The following is a 17,209-nucleotide window of genomic DNA, read 5'->3' as shown; positions in this document are numbered from 1 at the left end:
AACAGCCCCATTGCCCAAAGGCCTTAAAAGGGGAACAAGACACACGGCAATCCAAGACAGAGTGCAGGGAGGCTGGGGCTCGCAGCTGATGAGGCGTAGGGGCAGGGGGCACAGGGCAGTCTGCTCCTCCAGAGCTCCTGGGGACCCCATCTCCTCGGGGAGAGAGTTCAGCCCGTTTTTGGCTCTCGCCACACACCATCATCACCAAGGAGCCAGGTTCTCCCGAAGGCACGGGTCTCTGCCCCCTCCCTCCTCCCTCTGGAGACCCTGACCACAGGAGCTGCCTGTCAGCTGGCCAGCAGGCGGCAGGGGGCCCTCTGGCCTGTGGGGGAGGGGGACTTAAAGCATCGGAAATGGGGTTTCTCTTACACCCCCTTTTTTCTACAGAGAGCAGGCGTTATTTTAATTTGCAACATGAAAATAGACCTTTTAATTTTTAAAAAGACCAGAGTAAGGTCTGTTTGGGGAATAACAGCCAGTTTGGCCTGTTGCGAACAGTCTAGAATTGGTTGGTTTGACCCAAAAGGATGAGAGAGGTCTCGTGTGCTGTGACAAGTGCAGGGGAAGTCCATCTGTGTGAATTTACATACGCACGTGTGCGCGCGTCTGGAGGAATGTGAGCCAAACTGTTAGCGATGATCATCTCCAGGAAGCAGGCTCACGGGGCGATTTTGTCCCGAGACGCTTTCAATTTGACACACTTTTATACTGTTGGCGCCTGGCGCGTTCGTTCGGCGCCTGCATGTTTCGCCGGAGTAACTGCGCCTGCCCCCGGATCGCGGCACATGCGTCTGCTCTGTCACAGGGAAGCAGGCTGCCCTCTGCCCACGCTTTCCAGTCCCGAGAGAGGATGCCTTTCCTCCCAGACTCAGGGCGACCGGGCCGCTTCGGGAGGCCTGGCTCCCGGGGGATCCTGCCACGTCTCCCTCTGGCCCCAGGGGCACCTGACTGCAGGGAACCTTGGCGCGAAGAAACCACAGCAGTTCGAAACTGCTGTCCGTGAAGCCAGTACGGCTCAATGAAAACGCTGTCACCAAACCCCTCTCTTGGGTGTCGGTGCGCGTGGCAACCAAGTTTAAGAAGCACGCGCACGTCCCCGAAGGGGCCTGGACCTGCTTCGAGTGGCCAAGAGCCTTTGTTGGTTTCTGTTGGGCCCCAGGAAAAGGGTTTTCCTGGGGAGAAGGCAGAAACGACTACAGTTGAGCGGTGCTGTCCGCAGAGACCCCGTGACCGGATCTCCTGCCTCGCCGGGCCACGGGGAAAGATTCCTCCAGGCCTGGGGTCCCGGGTGTGTGTGGACACGGGCCCTGCGGTCCGCTCCTCCCTGTGCACCTGCAGCCTGCGCCCTCACTCCAGAGGCTGTACGGCACCCGTGTGGAGGCGACCCCCACTCCTGCCTCCACCTGTCTCCCCGTCAGACGCTCCTGGAGGTGGCGCGGCTGGGGTGGTCCCTACTTCCGGGCCTCTCGTCTTTACTTACCCACAAAGAAGACGAGGACAAAGCTGGCCAGGGTCAGGGAAGACCCACTGCTGATCATGTTGATGAGGAACCGGAAGAAAGGGTAGAGCAGCAGGGAGGCCCAGAACAGCCAGTTGATGAGCGTCCAGGGCCGCCGGGGGGGCACCATGGGGGTCTCTGGGAAGGTGCCCGTCCTGTAGTACTCCTCCTGGAAGGCATCCTGGGAACAGAGAGGCGACCCTGAAGCACTTCCCTCATGCGTGACCCCGGACTGATGCGGGCCCTTCCCACGGCTCCGCTTCTGGGGGCGGCTCGTGGCCCCCCCCCCCCGGGCCCCCCCCCCCCCACCTCTGGCCAGGTGACCGGCCTCTGAGGCCCAGACTCCCGGTCTGCAAGACGGGCAGTTCTGCCGCCCAGGACGGGCCAGTAGGGAGCGAACTGAGGCGACACACTGATCCTGGCCCTCAGTGGATGCCCGCAAAACGGACCAGAACCCCGGGGCTCAGGAAGACCAGGAGCTCACCCTCTTGCACCCGACCCATGACACCGCTGCACTGTCCTGATCGTCTGGCCCGGGCACCCAGGCCACACGACCACGAAAGGCTGTGGGGGCTGCTCGAGGGAGGCGAGGTGCTCACGGAGGAGGCCGGGCAGGGGAGGGCTCGGTGCCCAGCCCAGGCCGGCCTCCAGTGGCAATGCTCTCTGTGCCTCCTTCCTTCCTCAGGATCCAGCAGCCGTGTGCAGTGGCTGTCAACACAGCCAGATGGCCAACAGCCTCCTGTCCTGACATTTCAGTAGATTCTCATCTGGTGCCCGACCCGAGACTAAATACAGGAGTTCCTCCCCCGCCCCTTCTCTGCGGGCTCCAACCCCACCCACCATGGACGGCTGCACCTGCCAAGCCCTACATATGCCGCATCCTTCCTGTGTGTAGTCCTTGTGCGTAAGAGACAAACAGCAGTAACAAAATAGAGCAGTTCCAACAACGTTGTAACCAAGGCTCCGTGACTGTGGTCTCCCAGTGCCTTCACGCACGTACCCTCCCTTCTAGGGACGGCATGAGAGGATGAGATGCCCACGGGATGTGACGATGGGAGGAACGGCGTGTGAGCCGCCGGCCTGCTACTGACCGGGTGCTGAGTCAGAGGAAGGATCGCCTGCTTCTGCACCGCCACCGACCGTGGGTCACAGACCGTGGGTGAGGGGACGGCCGGTGGTCCAGTGGTCCAGTGTGTGTGTCAGCGGGCCATCACGGGTCTCGGTGGGGGCACGGCGAAGCACAGGGAGCCCCGAAGCCGGCCCTGCGCAGCGAGCTCGCCCAGCTGCTCCCCGGAGCCCCCAGGTGGGAGTGAGTGACGCAGCGGGACCAGGAGGCGGCCCCGAGGAGTGTGCTGCCGGGAGGGACGGGCACCAGGACACCGATGGGCACTTCCCGGCACCGTGTGAGGATGAGGGCTGGTAGCCGTGGGCAGTTTCCCCATTTCTGAATATCGGCAACAAATTAACATCTCCTAACAACACCCCGGGGGCTGACAACACGCATGCTGCCCCAAACCCATCTCTGGGTCCCGCGAGCCCCGTGTCTCAGCCCAGTAATGTCCCTGTTGTCTAAGGAGGCGAGGGTCCTGGAAAACAAGCCTCCATATGCCTGCGACTTACACCTTAGGTACCAAACTGTTCCCTTCAACAGCTTGAGATAGAAATCTCTAAAATACATCCCACTTCTCTTTTTTCCCAGTCAGGAGGTACTGAGGAATATGCTTTTTGACCACTCAGGGTCATTATTAAAATGAGTCCGCAAACGGGCCTTTCTGGAAGGAGAGCCTCTGACCCCTTCGCTGGGGATTCAGGCGCTCTGCACCGTGGCCCCTTCCCAGGCCCGGTCCAAACTTTCCTCCTGCGTCTCTGCGCTTGGGCCAAATAATCAGATAATTCTAGGAGAACCGACCTGTGTGCCGAGTGCTCCTGACGCCCAAGTGACACAGAGCCTGTGGCCACAACAGACCACCTGATGGTGATATGTCCGATGCCCAGAGAGAGGGCACCTAACTCTGTCAAGGCCTCCCATGGTCCCTCCCTGCCATTAACTTGGCTGATGCTTCTCATCTCAGGTTGGGGCCACGGGAGCCCAATAACCAGATAAGGGGTTTGCTGCGGACTGATTGTGCCCCCCCCAGAATCTGCATGTGGAAACCAGATGCCCAGGGCGGTGGTTTCAGGAGGCGGGGCCTTTCGTGAGGATGCAGCCCTCATGACTGGGGGGGCCCCCCCTTAGCACAGGGGCCCCAGAGAGCCCCTGCACTCCGTCCAGCACGTGAGGACACAACAGCCTGGGCAGGGGGAGGGCGGGGGGTGCTGGCCTGGCCTCTTGAGCTGCAAGAGGCAAAGGTCTGCTGTGTACAAGCCACCTGGTCCCTGTCACTTTGTCATACAAGCCTGATTGGACAAAGATAGGAGGGGATACCTTTGCGCCTTAAAAAAAACCCCAAACAGCTTTATTGAGGTGTCATTTACATCTCATAAAACTCCCTCATTTTAAAAAGTGGAATTGTTTGTTTTTTTTTTTTAATTCTTCTCTTTAATAGTCTTGATAATAACTTTTCTCTTGTGATATTTCTGCAGAGGGCCCGGTGCCACTTTCCCCATCTCTTGCCAGGAAGACACTGGCTAAGCCAACATTTATTTGTGCCTCTAGCAAGAGGAAAAAGCACTGCTTTTTCTAGGGGGTCAGAACGAATTCAACCCAGAGTTTTCTTTGTCTGTGTTTCGTTCAGAAAACTAAGACCCTTCACTGCCCCCACTGACGTGGCTGCTGCAGTAACCCTTGCTGGCCTCCCCGGGGGCGTCACAGTGACTCTGTGACCCGGCAGGGTAGACCCGAAGCACGTCTGGGGCCAGACGTTAGCTCCAGCAGCATTTACGGCCTCTCTTGGTCACGTCCCTTCTTTTGCAATGAAGTCCGGCCCTACGGGGAGATGGCTTTGGTTCATGACGCTTCCAGTTTTTGTTTCCGTGTGTTAGGATCACGTGGCCCAGGAGAGGCTGGAATTGGGAAATGTGTTTAGTGAAAGGGGAGTTGATCTGTTTCCAGAAAGAGCCATCAGCCCAAAAGCGTAAAGGAGGAGGAGGCCCTCCTGACGCAGGGCAGAGCCCCTGAGCACACACGGTGTGCACACAACCAGAGCCCCGGGAGGCAGGCACCACGGGCCATGCCGGCCAGAAACAGCCCGGCTGGTTGGGTTTTCCCAACGTTCGGCTCAGCAAACTGAAACGTCTTCGATGGTGCTGGGGGAGGAAGGAGGGAGGGAAGGGAAGAGGAGGAAAGAACGAGAGACAGAAAGTAAGCACGTCTGGGCAGGAGGGACATTTTCAGAGGACGCCTTCCCCAGCATCAGCCTGACATGGGGGCGGAACTCTGGCCTGGAGTGTGCTGTGGGCAAAGGACGGTACCACGGGGCCAGGCCAGAGACCCTGCTGCCCTTCCGAGGAGCGATGCCCTCAGTGTAAGCGCAGAGGCCCTGGCCAGCTTGGAAAACCCTCAGTTCTTATGCGTGAAGAATTTCCCGCTGGCTTCTGCACCCCACACGGGGAAGCTGCCAACCGTGGCCCCTGTGGCCCCTGCGGCCCCTGCACGCCCACGAGACGGCTCGAATGCCCCTTTCCTTCACCCACTTTTCATCTGGCACCATTAAGGACTAATTCTTCACCCCTGCAGCAGACTTCAGACTGCACGCCAGGGAACCGAGTACTTTAAGTCACAAATGAAAAGTTAGCGGGGTGCCTGGGTGGCTCAGTGGGTTGAGCGTCCGACTTCGGCTCAGGTCACGATCTCGTGGTTTTTGGGTTCGAGCCCCGTGTCGGGCTCTGTGCTGAGCGCTCAGAGCCTGGAACCTGCTTCAGATTCTGTGTCTCCCTCTCTCTCTGCGTAACACCGCCCCCCCACCCCCCCCCCGCCACTCACACTCTGTCTCTCTCTCCTTCAAAACTAAATGAACATTAAAAAATTTTTTAAAAAAAGAAATGAAAAGTTAGAATTTGTTTAAGCCACATGACAGAGGAACCATCATGGCTCCGGGGAAGGTGATTTGGGAGCTGCTGTTGTCCCCAAAGAGGTCACCTGAGGGCGTGCCTGGTTTCTCAAAGCCCACACCCTGCAGCCGGCAGCAGTCCTGAATGCTGACAAGTGATCAACATTGTGCATTTCCGAAATGCCAAATTTGTTCCACTTAAAGGATGGCCCGGGCTTCAGAGATGATGCTCTTCCTATTTTAGGGTGTTAAAATGGCAGTCGTAGCTAATGGGTTTCTATCTATCTATCTATCTATCTATCATCTATCTATCCATCTATTTTGAGAGGGGAGGGGGAGACACAGAATCCCAAGCAGGCTCCGTCTGCACCATCGGCCCTGAGCCCGACGCGGGGCTCAAACCCACAAACCATGAGATCATGGCTTGAGCCAAAATCAAGAGTTGGACACTTAACCGACTAAGCCACCCAGGCGTCCCTAGTGGGTTTCCTTTTGTGTCTCTGCTGGAGCAGAAGAAAGTGTCAGCACATCCCTGTGTGGCTGCCAGCACCCTGTCCCACACTGACAGCCACTTTGCTTGTCTGTGACATCAAAAGCCTGAGAATTACTGCCTTAAAGTCCCAAGCTCAAAGTCAACAGAATTGTCTTTCAACACCATACATCTGAAAGATGACGATTAAAACAGAGCCCCACTCTGACAAGCATGGTGGGGCCCTGAGATTTCTGGTACGTAAAGAAAGCCCCAGACCCAGCTAGGCTCCTGAGGAAACAGGGCTGACAGAAATGAAAGGATGCCATCGTTCCCTGCCATCCGGTCACATCTCGTCTTGGAGGCACCGCTGACCCTTGCACTTACTGCCCAGCGGTGTTCCCTCCAGGGAGAAGGCCCGCCTCAAAGGTCTGCTCACCGGCAGACACAGCCCTCCATAGAGAGGAAGAACTTGGCCTCGGGAACCCGGCTTTATTAGTGAGCTGCGAGGATGGACAAATGATGTCATTCCCTGGACCTTAATACCCTCATCACTAGCCTAAGAGCTCGGAGCCAGATGATCGTTTCAAGAATCCTCTCCAAACTGAACGCTATCATTTCTAATGCATACGTAGTTTAGGGAAAACCTTCCCGAGAGAGGTCGGCAAGAAGGAAAGGTGCCTCTCCACCAAACACCCAAGTGGCTCGGTTCACACGACGGCCGCGGCTCTCGCGCCCGAACACAGGAGAGAAAGGGCTGAAGGAGAAAAACCTCCTTTGCTTTGGTGAGTTTTGGGTCCTGCGCTTGTTAGATTTGTGTGGTTCTTTACAAAGCGATTCATTTCTTAGGCTTTTGCTTAGCACGTTTTTCGTCTTGCTAATAGCGACATTTTTTTATACTGCCTAAATGACTAAACCAGAAAACCGCGCAAGGAAAATGCTGCCTCGTGCATGAAACCAGAGGAAAAGAGTTTGTATTGTTTGTGTGTTTCTGTCGGGCCTGGGCCCGTGGCAGCACGGAAGCGTGATAACTGGGAATCTTGCTAAAAAGCATCTGCAGTGCGTTTCCAAGGGCGGGCCTGCAGGCCGAGTGTCAGAGGCGGCCTTCTAGAAATACAAGTTTCCAGGGCTCCTCAGACCCACTGCATAAATCTCTGAGGCTGAGGAAGATGCATGGCTCACACTCTGTGACAGGTGTTTACTGTTGACTATTTATAAGAGGAAACTGGATGCCCATCCCTATTACTCGTCCAGAAAAGACACGAAGCAAGTTCCGTGAATGCGCTTTTAAAGGCACCATCGGAAAATCACTTCCTTGGGAACACAGGAGCGACTTCTTGCTAAGACAGTATGAGGATCTTGATCCCCAAAATGGAGCCTCTACTTAATCTGATGGTAGTAACTGGGAAGGCTTTGGGGCCAAAGCACATTGGCAAAGGTAGGATTAAAATTCCTACCCCACTGTAGGGGACAGCCCATAGAGTTCTGGGCAATTATCTCTAGAGGGATGGGGCAGGGGGGGAAGACAGCACATTAAAAAGGCAGGCAGTCTGTATTTATGGAGTTTGGCAACAGGAAATCAGTATCCTGCTTATTGAGCTCGATTCTAGGTAATAAGCTGGTTTGCCCTTACAATGTACGATGAATCAGAAATAAGTCTTTATGGGCAGTGAGGCTTGGTCATAAGGACGCCTTCCTCATAGGTGGAAGCTAGCCTTTTCTCCTTCATAAAATCAGGCAGTTGGGACAATGATAATTAGCCTCCCTCTGCCCTGAGCAGGTCTTTGAAGAGAGAAGCCAACGGAAGGTAAGGTCCTGCCCAGAAGAAGCAAAGACGGTGTGTGTGGTAGTGACGGGGACGCGGGGGGAGCTGAGGGGCTGGAACAGGCAGGAGGCAGGGGGGCACTGCACCAGATCACACCAGCAAAGTGGGTCCTTGCAATGCCGATGCTGGTGGTTTTGAGACCACACGGGCAGCCACGCTGCAGGTCTGGAAGCCATCGGGATCGTATGCGTTACTGAAAGAACATTCCACCCCCGAGTTCCAGACACGGGCTGTTGGGGCCGTCACTTCCTCTTCTGTCCACTACACCCATCATTCTTCCTGTGAAGCCCCTTTGACACATATTTTGCTATATTCTTTTCCCCACTGTTGAACAGAGCGTCAGCCCCAGGGCGGCTGCTAACTAGGCAGTGGGGTCTCGCCACCGTCAGCTCCCAGAGGCCCCCACGGCGCGCCCACAGCCGCAACTCGAAACGGGGGTCGTTGGGTCCCACAGAAGCACCCGCGGCACTGACCTTCTCCTGGTAGAGTTTGTGGAGCCAGGCTGAACACTCATCCTCGTCTTCTGGGACTTCTTCTAAAGGAATCCGCCTGCAAAGCAGAGAGCAGCTAGCAGCGGGGAGGCCGACGCCAGATGCCCCCACCACGGTTTCAGAGTAACAGTGCTCAACCTCTCTGGGCTTCTGTTTAGCTAACCTGATCACGTGGCTGTGAGGAGCGCAATTCAATTGATACAGGCCCAGTTGTAATCATAGTCCACGAAGGAGTGGCCAACGGCAGGTTCAGGGACTCAGACACCTGCCTCTCTCCGTCCTCCCTCCCTACCTCATGGAAAGGCTCCCAAGACCGGCTGTTTGCTTCTCCAAGAGAGGGCAGAACTGCCTCCGTTCCCACATGTTAGAATCCAATGTATATGCAGAGAATCTACGTGTAGGTGGTAACCTGCTAATACTTCTGCCAGCCAGGTAATGACTAAATACGGTGGTGAAGTGTCTCCCATCAAATGATTCCTTTGACCTCTTGGACAGGTTAGAGGTGGATCCTGATGTAAGGATTTCGACAAACAGAAGGACCTGTATGTTGGGCAACTCCTGTTCCCCGCAGGATGGGAGAGACAGGGGATCCTGGCCAGGCCCCGGGGCTCTTGGCTCACCAGAGGTGGAGGAGATCCCAGGGTGGCTCTGGGCTGGTGCTGGCATGGGCTGGGGGCTCAGCCACTTGCCAGCAGCCCCAGTGAGCAAGGGGGAGTCACTGGACCATGTCTCCTATTGTACATACATTTCTGTGTGCTCCCAGGTTGCTGGCTTTTGTGATGCCCAGCCGTATTTATTCACACCTGATTTTATCCATGTAAAATTCTACATCCCTCATGACTGCCATGGGTGGAATGGGTCCTCTCTCCGGCTTTGGACTGTCTTCGCACGAAGATACATCTTTAGAACTTATCCGTCACACTATAGCCCGTTACGAGAACGTGCGATTTCGTCTTGTAACAGAGGCAGTATTGTTCAGGGTGAGAAATCACCTGGTAGGCCCCTGCAAATACTCCCACCAATACCCTACTCCTGCGCTCTTACTGGCTCACCCTGGTTTGGAAACCGGATCTCTCAATGTGTTTCTTGAAAAAGGTTAGAAAGCCTGCATACTATTTATTCGAATAGTAGGAGTTTAAGGCAATTTTGCTCTTTTCAGTAACTTATTTGACATTCTCCACCTTGCTTTTTGAACACTTTGTATTGCGGTAAAACACAAGAAAGCCTCTCTCATTTTGAAAGGGCCCCTGCACCACGAGGAGTGGCACGGTCTTCCTCGGAAGCCGTGAGGGTGTACCAACTTCTGTGGGCCTGCTGGGTATTGCATTTACAACCGTCATCCCTACATGTGCTCCAGAGAGGTGCAGTTACCCGAGAGATGGCCTAGTAGAGGTGCAATAATCTTGCATAGTGGGCGAAGTTTCCCCAAATACCAGGGGCCCAGCTGGCCACTGAGTGGCGCTTCTGCTAGGTGATAGGGTTGGGGACAAAGCCTCCTTTACTTCTGGAAGGAGGCCTCCCCTGGGAAGGTTGCGTTTCCTACCCTCGTCTGCCTTAAACTGAGTGAGAAGCCAGACTGTTGGCTGTGGCCTTAGAAAACAGTAGTATGATGCTCCCTCCTCTTTGTAAGGGGGAGCCGAAGTCATTTCCAGCTAGAAAGCTATTTAATCCAGGCTGTCAGTCCTGGAAGGTTTGCGCTTTTTCTTGAAGCCTCGTGGTGACGATCAGCCACCGAATTTGCATCCTGTGTTGACTTCAGCATCTGTAAGGTCTTTAAAAAAATAATCAGAATGCTATAGAACACTTGGCTAGCTCTCCAGCAGTGGGCATGTCTGAGCACCTTGGTTCGCCTTCTGGGCAGACCACCTACTGCCTGAGAAACCAGCGTGATCCCTCAACCTGGTCACATGGGGTTTCATGTGGGCGCACCGTTGTGTTTTACCATCTGCAGTGTCTTTCAACTGTTTCCCATTAATCTCGACATTGCAGACGACCAGGGTGAGATCCATTCTGTCAGTTGATAAATGGGCAAAGAGAACTAGCTTGTCTAAAATCTTGTGAAGTGTTTTCAATAAAATCGTAATAGCTTGGAATCTAACACATAAGTAAGATACTGCTAAAATGGTCTCCATTTGTTTCTAGACCTCCTTATAAATTACACACTCTCTTATCCGCGGACATCTGTGTGCAGCAGATACATCCTCCAGGAAAAGGGGTCAATGAAATAATCTCTTCATACTCAATCTCAAAATGACTATAAAATGACTAGGCTTCCGTCTGGCCAGTCTGAGCTCTGTGATGAGTATGAACTGGTCAGAGAGAATCAGAAAGTAGCTGAGAAGAAACGAGGCCTCCCCTGATTATTCCCATGAGTGGCCTGTGTCTTGAGTTTCTAATACTAATACGGGTAGTGAATGGGTCCGTTTCAGTACAGATTACAGACAAGAAAATATTAAACAGATTTCTCCGGAAAGAGGTTGGCCGGCCATTTGGGATTTATTTACTTTGATGGGCGCTCTCTTTTTTGGAAAGAAAATGGAACCCACTTACCTGACGTATAAATCTGCATGATATTTCTTCCCGTTTAGGACCCCCAACAGTGTTGGATTTTCATTATTTCTGAAATTGAGTGTACAGTCATATACAGCTGAAACTATAAAAAAATAAAACAAATACAAAGCAGTATATAGCGTGTGAACCCATAGATACACACATTGGAAAACAATACTGAAATCTGCTAACTGGGTATCTCAGGATGGTGGGATTACTGGGCTCCTCTTCATGCTTTTCTATATCATCCAAATGCCTTCACTGAACACACATCACTTTCTGTAATCAGACAGCACACTAACTTAGTAGCTGAGAACAGAGTTATTACTGAGGTCAGATCAGTTGAAAGCAATACTGCGATGTCCCTTCTAGACGTACTACAACAAGGACCCATATTTCAACAAATACCAATAATAAGGTCAACGAATCTAACGCATGCTAAGGACGTGTCTTAAGTTGATGGCAGTGTAACCATTTTACCAGCGTTTCTCCCCTAGAAAAATAAGATAGCTACAAAGCTAGAAGTGGATGTGGGGAACCTCTTGAGGAGTTGAACTAGAGTCGGCTGAAACATGACAGAGAAACAAAGAAGAATGTGTGGTTTCAATGCGTCTCCCAGGCGGTGAGTTAACCCCGCAGCTTGCTGTCAGAATTCACTGTTGCAGCTTACTGGGGGGAGGCGGGGAGGGATGCAGAATGCCAGAGGGAACAGCGAGGGAACAGCCGTGGAGAGGGAAATATGGAGGGGAGACAGATGCCATTCCTGTGGCGTCAGGACGACAGGACCAGGCAGCAGAAGGAACAGGAGTTGTGGAGTCAGGCTGGTGCCTGCGGGATCTTTTCTCGGACAGGCCACCCAGCCTCCCGGAGCCTAGCTCCCCTGGAGAAGGGGACCCACGATGCCCTCCTCCCACACCTGCTGAGCTGGCGAAAGTCACCACTGTCCGCAGGGCTTGGCACACTGTGCCGGGGAGACTGTGCGCCTGATACGGTACCGAGATCCTGGCCTGTGTACGGCTACTCTTCATAAAGCGGGCAGGAGGATGACGGGATGTCTTGGTTCTAGTTGGGAATATGAAGAACCAGCATTCAAAACCCGGTCAGAAAAGCACCGTCCATTAGCTTCGACCTGCTGCCTGCCCGCCAGTGGGGTCTGCGTGGGGCGCTGTGGCAGCTGGAGCTGGTCTTTGCTGAGGAGAGAGGGGCTCTGGGGCTGGCTCGCAGGAGTGCCCGGGGGGCGGCCCCCCACCCCCCAGCAACCCAGACCTTTGCCCCATCCTGTCATTCCGGTGGGGAAAGGTGTGGCTCTCCAGGGGCGAGTGAGGCTGGTGTAGGCATTATGGTAACAGGCATTCGGGCTGCACCGGGTGTGGCTGTGGGGTCACCGGGCCTGGGAGCAAGAAGGGCTCGTGTGGCTCATGGAGTTCAGCGGGCTTCAGCCTCCTTCCTTCAGACTGGCTCCTACACACAAGTGGGGTGGCTTTGGTTAATTAAGGACGGGGGAGCGCCAGGGGGTCCCCAGAGGACAGCCTAAAAACTAATGACTTGCACAGTTCTCTTCGTTTCCAGAGGAGTAACCCCAAGAGAAGCGTCTTGAAGGGACACAACGGCCCAGCAGGAAACCCATCTGCCTGCAAAGCCCTTGAGCCCCAGCCTCTGTGGACTAGTGGAGCCATTTGGAAGAAGTTCCTTAAATTCTCTGTAAGCCCCAACTTCCCCACCTGGAAACTGGAAGTAAACAAAGGGTTGCGTCGCTGGATCTGGCAAGCACACTCTGGCCGCGCCACGCGTGACGAGCCTGCGCACGGGACAGATGACAAGTGCCCTGCGCGCGCTGGCGCTCATTCCGGGGTGGGGGGAGGGGCGGGGCGGTGGGCGCACGGATGCCTCGGCCTGCAGGCCAAGCTCAGCCAGGGGGTCCGTCTGGGCGCGGCGCCGGAACCCCGCGGGGAACACCCGACCCCGAAGCTGGGCGCCCCCACCAGGGGGCGAAGGTGAGGCGAGCAGTGTGAGCGCCGAGTAAATGTTCAGTGCGCGCCAGGCCCGGTGCCGAGTCCTCTACCCGTTTTCTCACTTAACCCTCGCGACTCCAAGAAGCTTTGCGAGGTGATGCGCCCGGGGCCCCACGGCGCGCGCGAAAGCCCCCTCCCCACCCCCGCCGCCCCCGGCACTCAGGGCTGGGTCTCAGGTCTGCCCCCGACTCCCCGGGGCGATGCAGGACGCAAGCAGCTGGTGTCTTGGGAGGTCGAGGGAGGGACTAGGAACCGGGCGGGCGACCTCGGCCCCGGGGGCAGCGGGGAGCTCAGTGACGGGGTCTAGTCTCCGGGCAGCTCTGCAGGCGGACCGGGGGCGGGGGGGCCCTCGGTGCGTGGCCTGGGATCTGCGAGCGGCTGCCCGGGCTCTCCTTTCTCCCCCTTCCCCGCGAGCCAGCCCGGACTGACGCGGTGGTGTCCGGGCGGGAGGAAACCCCGGGTCAGCCTTGCAACCGCGAGGGGACCAGGGGGTGGGGTCGGGCCTGGAGCAAGGGAGGGGGCGGCCGCGGGGCGGGGCCGGGGGCGGGGCCGAGGGCCTGGGAGGCTCAGCTCCCCTGCTGCGGCGGCCGCGGGGCGGGGCGGGGCGGGGGTAGGGCCCCCCCACCCGAGGACTGGCTGCCCCGCAGGTTGGGGCCCGGCTCGGGCGGGTCTGCAGGGGGCCTGGGCGGGTTTACGCGCGACCCCGGGCGCGGGCAGCGCCGCAGGAGACCCCTCGCCGGACACTCAGATCCCTGTGCTCCCAAGAGGGAGACGAGACCTGGGGGCCTAAACAAAGAAGACCGTGCGCGGACAGAAGCTGTTGGACCGGCTGCCGGACTCCGGCCAGGGCGGCGCCTGGCCCCGGGGGACGTGGGCCACGAGGGTCATCAGCCTCGCTCAGGACAGACGAGGAAGGGGGTGAACCTCTGGGAGGGGGCTGGCTGCCCGGGGATTTAAGATGAGACGGAGTCATGACCCGATGCTGGAAAACAAATGCTCCCAACTCGGGGTCAGCGGGGACAGATGGCAAGGTCACAGGGTTCATCAGCTGGAGGCAGCTGGTGCCACCAGATGGTCAAGAAATGCCACACAAAGCAAAATGACAACAAAAACCTGGGCTAAGCAGGCGTGGGGCCAGGCTGACCCCAGGTGAAGACCCGGGAATCCACAAGGTCAGCACAGCCCTGCAGTCCCGGTGCTGAGCAGGAGGGGGCGGTGTTTGCGTAGAGTTCGTGCGCGAGTGCGTGCGTGTGTGTGTGTGTGTGTGTGTGTGTGTGTGTGTGTGTGAGAGAGAGAGAGAGAGAGAGAGAGAGAGAGAGAGAGAGAGACAGACAGACAGAGACAGGCGGGGGGGGGGGGGGGAGAGCGAGCATTGGCCTGGATCCTGGCAAGCCATCCTTTGTCCCCCGTTTGCCCTCCCAGCGACCGGCCGCCATCAGCTGGGGCCCGCTGCCAGGGGACAGCCATTCAGATCGGGTGCTGGGGCTCGGTCTCCTTGCTGCAGGGGATTCTGGGATCTTCCTTACCTACATTTCTCAAACTCCTCACGGTGACGGCGAAGCCTTTGGTGCGTGGCAGCAGGTGGTACTTGAGGCTGGGCAGCCCCTTGGCTCGGGCCACCTGCATGCTGATCTGGTGCTTCTTCTCCGTGAAGCGAGTGCCCTCGCAGTGAATCAGGAACTGGAAAGGACAGGGCGACGGTCACACACAGCTGCCGGTCTCACACACAGGGCCCCCGGTCACGCTCATTCTCAGAGTCACGTGCTGCCCCCGGTCACACGCCTCGGTCACACACGGTCCCCCAGGAGCCCTAGGGAACGGCCAGAGTGGGGACAGCCCGGCGGCTGCGTGGCCCCCGGCCTCAGGTGGGGCGCAGAGGTGGCCTTCCTGTCTCTGAGCTTTGGAGACCAACGTTTACCCTGAGGGTAGTAGAGGAGTGAATGTGTGTGTGGCAAGAGTGTCCCGAGTGTGTGTGACAAGAGTGTCCTGAGGATTTATTTCTGCACCAGTCAGTTCAGAGGGAAGGACAAGTGTGCGACCGTGGGGAGGCCAGCGGGGCAGTTGGCAGGAAGGAGGCGTGTCAGGCGCTCACAGCACCGGGGGGCGTGGCACCGGGGGGGGTGGGGTCTCACGTACAAAGTACTTCTCGGGGTAGTCCCGGAGGTGCAGCAGGCTCTGCGAGACGGTCTTGCGGTCTTGCTCCCACTTGCGTGTGCAGAAGACCATCTCGGTGAAGTACCACATCCAGCCGATGATCGGGACGTAGGCCAGCTCCTTCTTGGCCAGGACTTTGGAGCCCTGGAACAGAGGAGGGGGCCCAGGAGTCCGCGAGGGGGATTTGCGGGGCCTCTCCCACGGCGGTTGGAGACGCTACTAGAAAAAGTGGAGAGGACGCGCTCTCCGAAGGCCTAAGGGGACAGTCCCACAGCACAATGAAGCCGGAGCCTCCGTAGCGGTTAACTTGAGGCCAAGTTTGTGCTAAGTCTGCGGGGTGGGGAGGAGGAGTGGGGCGTTCTTAGCGGGGGTGTGCAGGCATCTGGGCAGCGTCTGGAACAGCGAGGGACATTTAAGGGTCATCGATGCTCAGCTCATTTTCCAAGCTGGCCATGCAGTTGTGACACCAAACCCTTTCTGTAGGTCTCAGTCCTCAGGCAAACTTGGCTGTGCAGGCAGGGCGGACATGATCTCCTTTCGCAGACTAGGAAATGGGGTGGGGGTGGGGGTGGAGCGGTTCTCTGCATCATAGCTACAAAATGGGGAAGCCTGGAGTTGAGCGTAGCTCACCAGATCGTGTTGGGGCTCCCCACCCATCCCCTCGCTGGCTCATCTCTAAGGCTGGCAGTGGGGTCGGGACATCCCCCCGAGGCTGCCTGAGGCTGGCTCAAGACGCAAGGGCTTGGCCCACCAACCGGCGGGCCCCTGAGGCCGCTCAGCCAAGGCCCCGAACCAGCTGTGCCAGTCTACACGGCCTGTGCTGGCCTGGGGAAGACCAGGGGTCCAGGGGGATGAGGGGAGACCCAAAACTGCCTTACATCTAGTGGGTTGGGCTCTATATTTTTCACCCTTAATTTTGGAATTGGCCAAGATACTCTTCGAGATAGCCGTCATTGATGAACGGCATGGGAGACCAAGGCAGTGATGCGGACAGTCGGGCAGCCATACGGACTGACGACTGTCTACGTATGCCCTGAGCCTACGAAACTTGTCACGTCCCCAGCAACCACACAGCTGCAGCTCGGTGAAGACCAATAAGCCGATACGTATCCCCTTACGCACCTGTGCAGACTGGAGCGGCAAAAAACAGCCACTTGCCCCCTTTATGTTAAAGCAACAACAAACATCTTGCCCCACGGTGGGGAAGACAAAGCACAGACACCGTTCAGGTTCAGTGTCTCTATGTTTTGATGGGTTTTGCTTTTGTTATTCTCACAAACCCAACATGCAAGTTATCTCGAAGAGAACCAAGCCATAAGATCCGGGGCCTGTCCCCCGAGGACCTAAGAGGCCAGTCCTAACCCTAACCCTGAGTTCTCTGACAGTGGGTCAGAGAACTCGCTGTACGTGGGCGGGGGGGAGGGGGGACCGCTGTGTGCCAGGCATGGGCTGTGCACTTATATAAATTCTATTCAATTTGAAATCAAGAGAAATAGCCCCATTTTATAGATAATCAAACTGAGGCTCAGAGATGTGAAGTAGCTAGCCCAGAGTCACATTGCTAACCGCTATACCAGCCTGGTGTCCCCTCCTGCATCCCTCAGCTTAGTGTGCGCACTGACCCAGTTCTGGCAAGGTGGCTCAGAGGTCATGGTGCCCATGTTCTGGGGCTTCTGGAAGCTTTTGCTCCACGACAAAAAGAGAGATGGCCAGGAGGCCCGGCTCTTTTTCTGCCGTGAACATAGTTGCCAAGTGTATCATGGCTTTGACCATCATGTTGTGGCCCTGAGACAACAGCCTAGAAATGCTGAGGCCACTGGGGCCGCTGGGCCAGCCCAGGAGGCATCTGGCTACAGCCCTGCTCTCCTCTGAGGTGGCAGAATGTCTCCAAGGCCAAAGCCCCTGGGTCAGGGTTTCCGTACATCTCCAGCTGACGAGGGCCTGTGACAGAGCATCAATCACATTACTGGTGAGAATCTTTCCTATGGTCAGCTTTTTTTTCTTTTCAACATGGGGTTGCTTTAAATCCTAAAAGCGTGAACGAATTATCCTGACTTGTGTTCTCTCACACTAGGACTGAGAAGGAAGTGCCTGTCACTCAGAACGCAAAAGCAAATGGCCTTGGGGATCATCACTCTGCCCACAGGAGCCATTTAACAGTCCACCGGGTCTGTCCACTGCCAGCTTTCAGGTCGTGGGAGGCCCTGCCTCCCTTCCCTCA

General features: G+C 56.4%; 1 protein-coding gene across 6 annotated transcripts in view; it reads right to left on the bottom strand.

The window, feature by feature from the left end:
• AGPAT4 (1-acylglycerol-3-phosphate O-acyltransferase 4) overlaps window positions 1–17,209 on the bottom strand; it is a 126,165-nt gene that overhangs the window by 1,290 nt on the left and 107,666 nt on the right. For 4 of the 6 annotated variants that reach the window (XM_015083256.3, XM_015083257.3, XM_053222014.1 and 1 more), the window contains 5 exons: window positions 14,971–15,132; window positions 14,361–14,514; window positions 10,823–10,925; window positions 8,255–8,330; window positions 1,481–1,679 (listed from right to left, as the gene is read on the bottom strand). In XM_015083256.3, coding sequence (XP_014938742.1) covers window positions 1,481–1,679; window positions 8,255–8,330; window positions 10,823–10,925; window positions 14,361–14,514; window positions 14,971–15,132 — 694 coding nt within the window. The remainder of the gene's footprint in view (window positions 1–1,480; window positions 1,680–8,254; window positions 8,331–10,822; window positions 10,926–14,360; window positions 14,515–14,970; window positions 15,133–17,209) is intronic. The other 2 variants (XM_027056502.2, XM_027056501.2) reach the window with 2 other exon arrangements.

This window comes from Acinonyx jubatus, chromosome B2 (assembly GCF_027475565.1).
Source record: "Acinonyx jubatus isolate Ajub_Pintada_27869175 chromosome B2, VMU_Ajub_asm_v1.0, whole genome shotgun sequence".
NCBI lineage: Eukaryota > Metazoa > Chordata > Mammalia > Carnivora > Felidae > Acinonyx > Acinonyx jubatus.
This window is presented reverse-complemented; position numbering and strand designations above follow the sequence as displayed.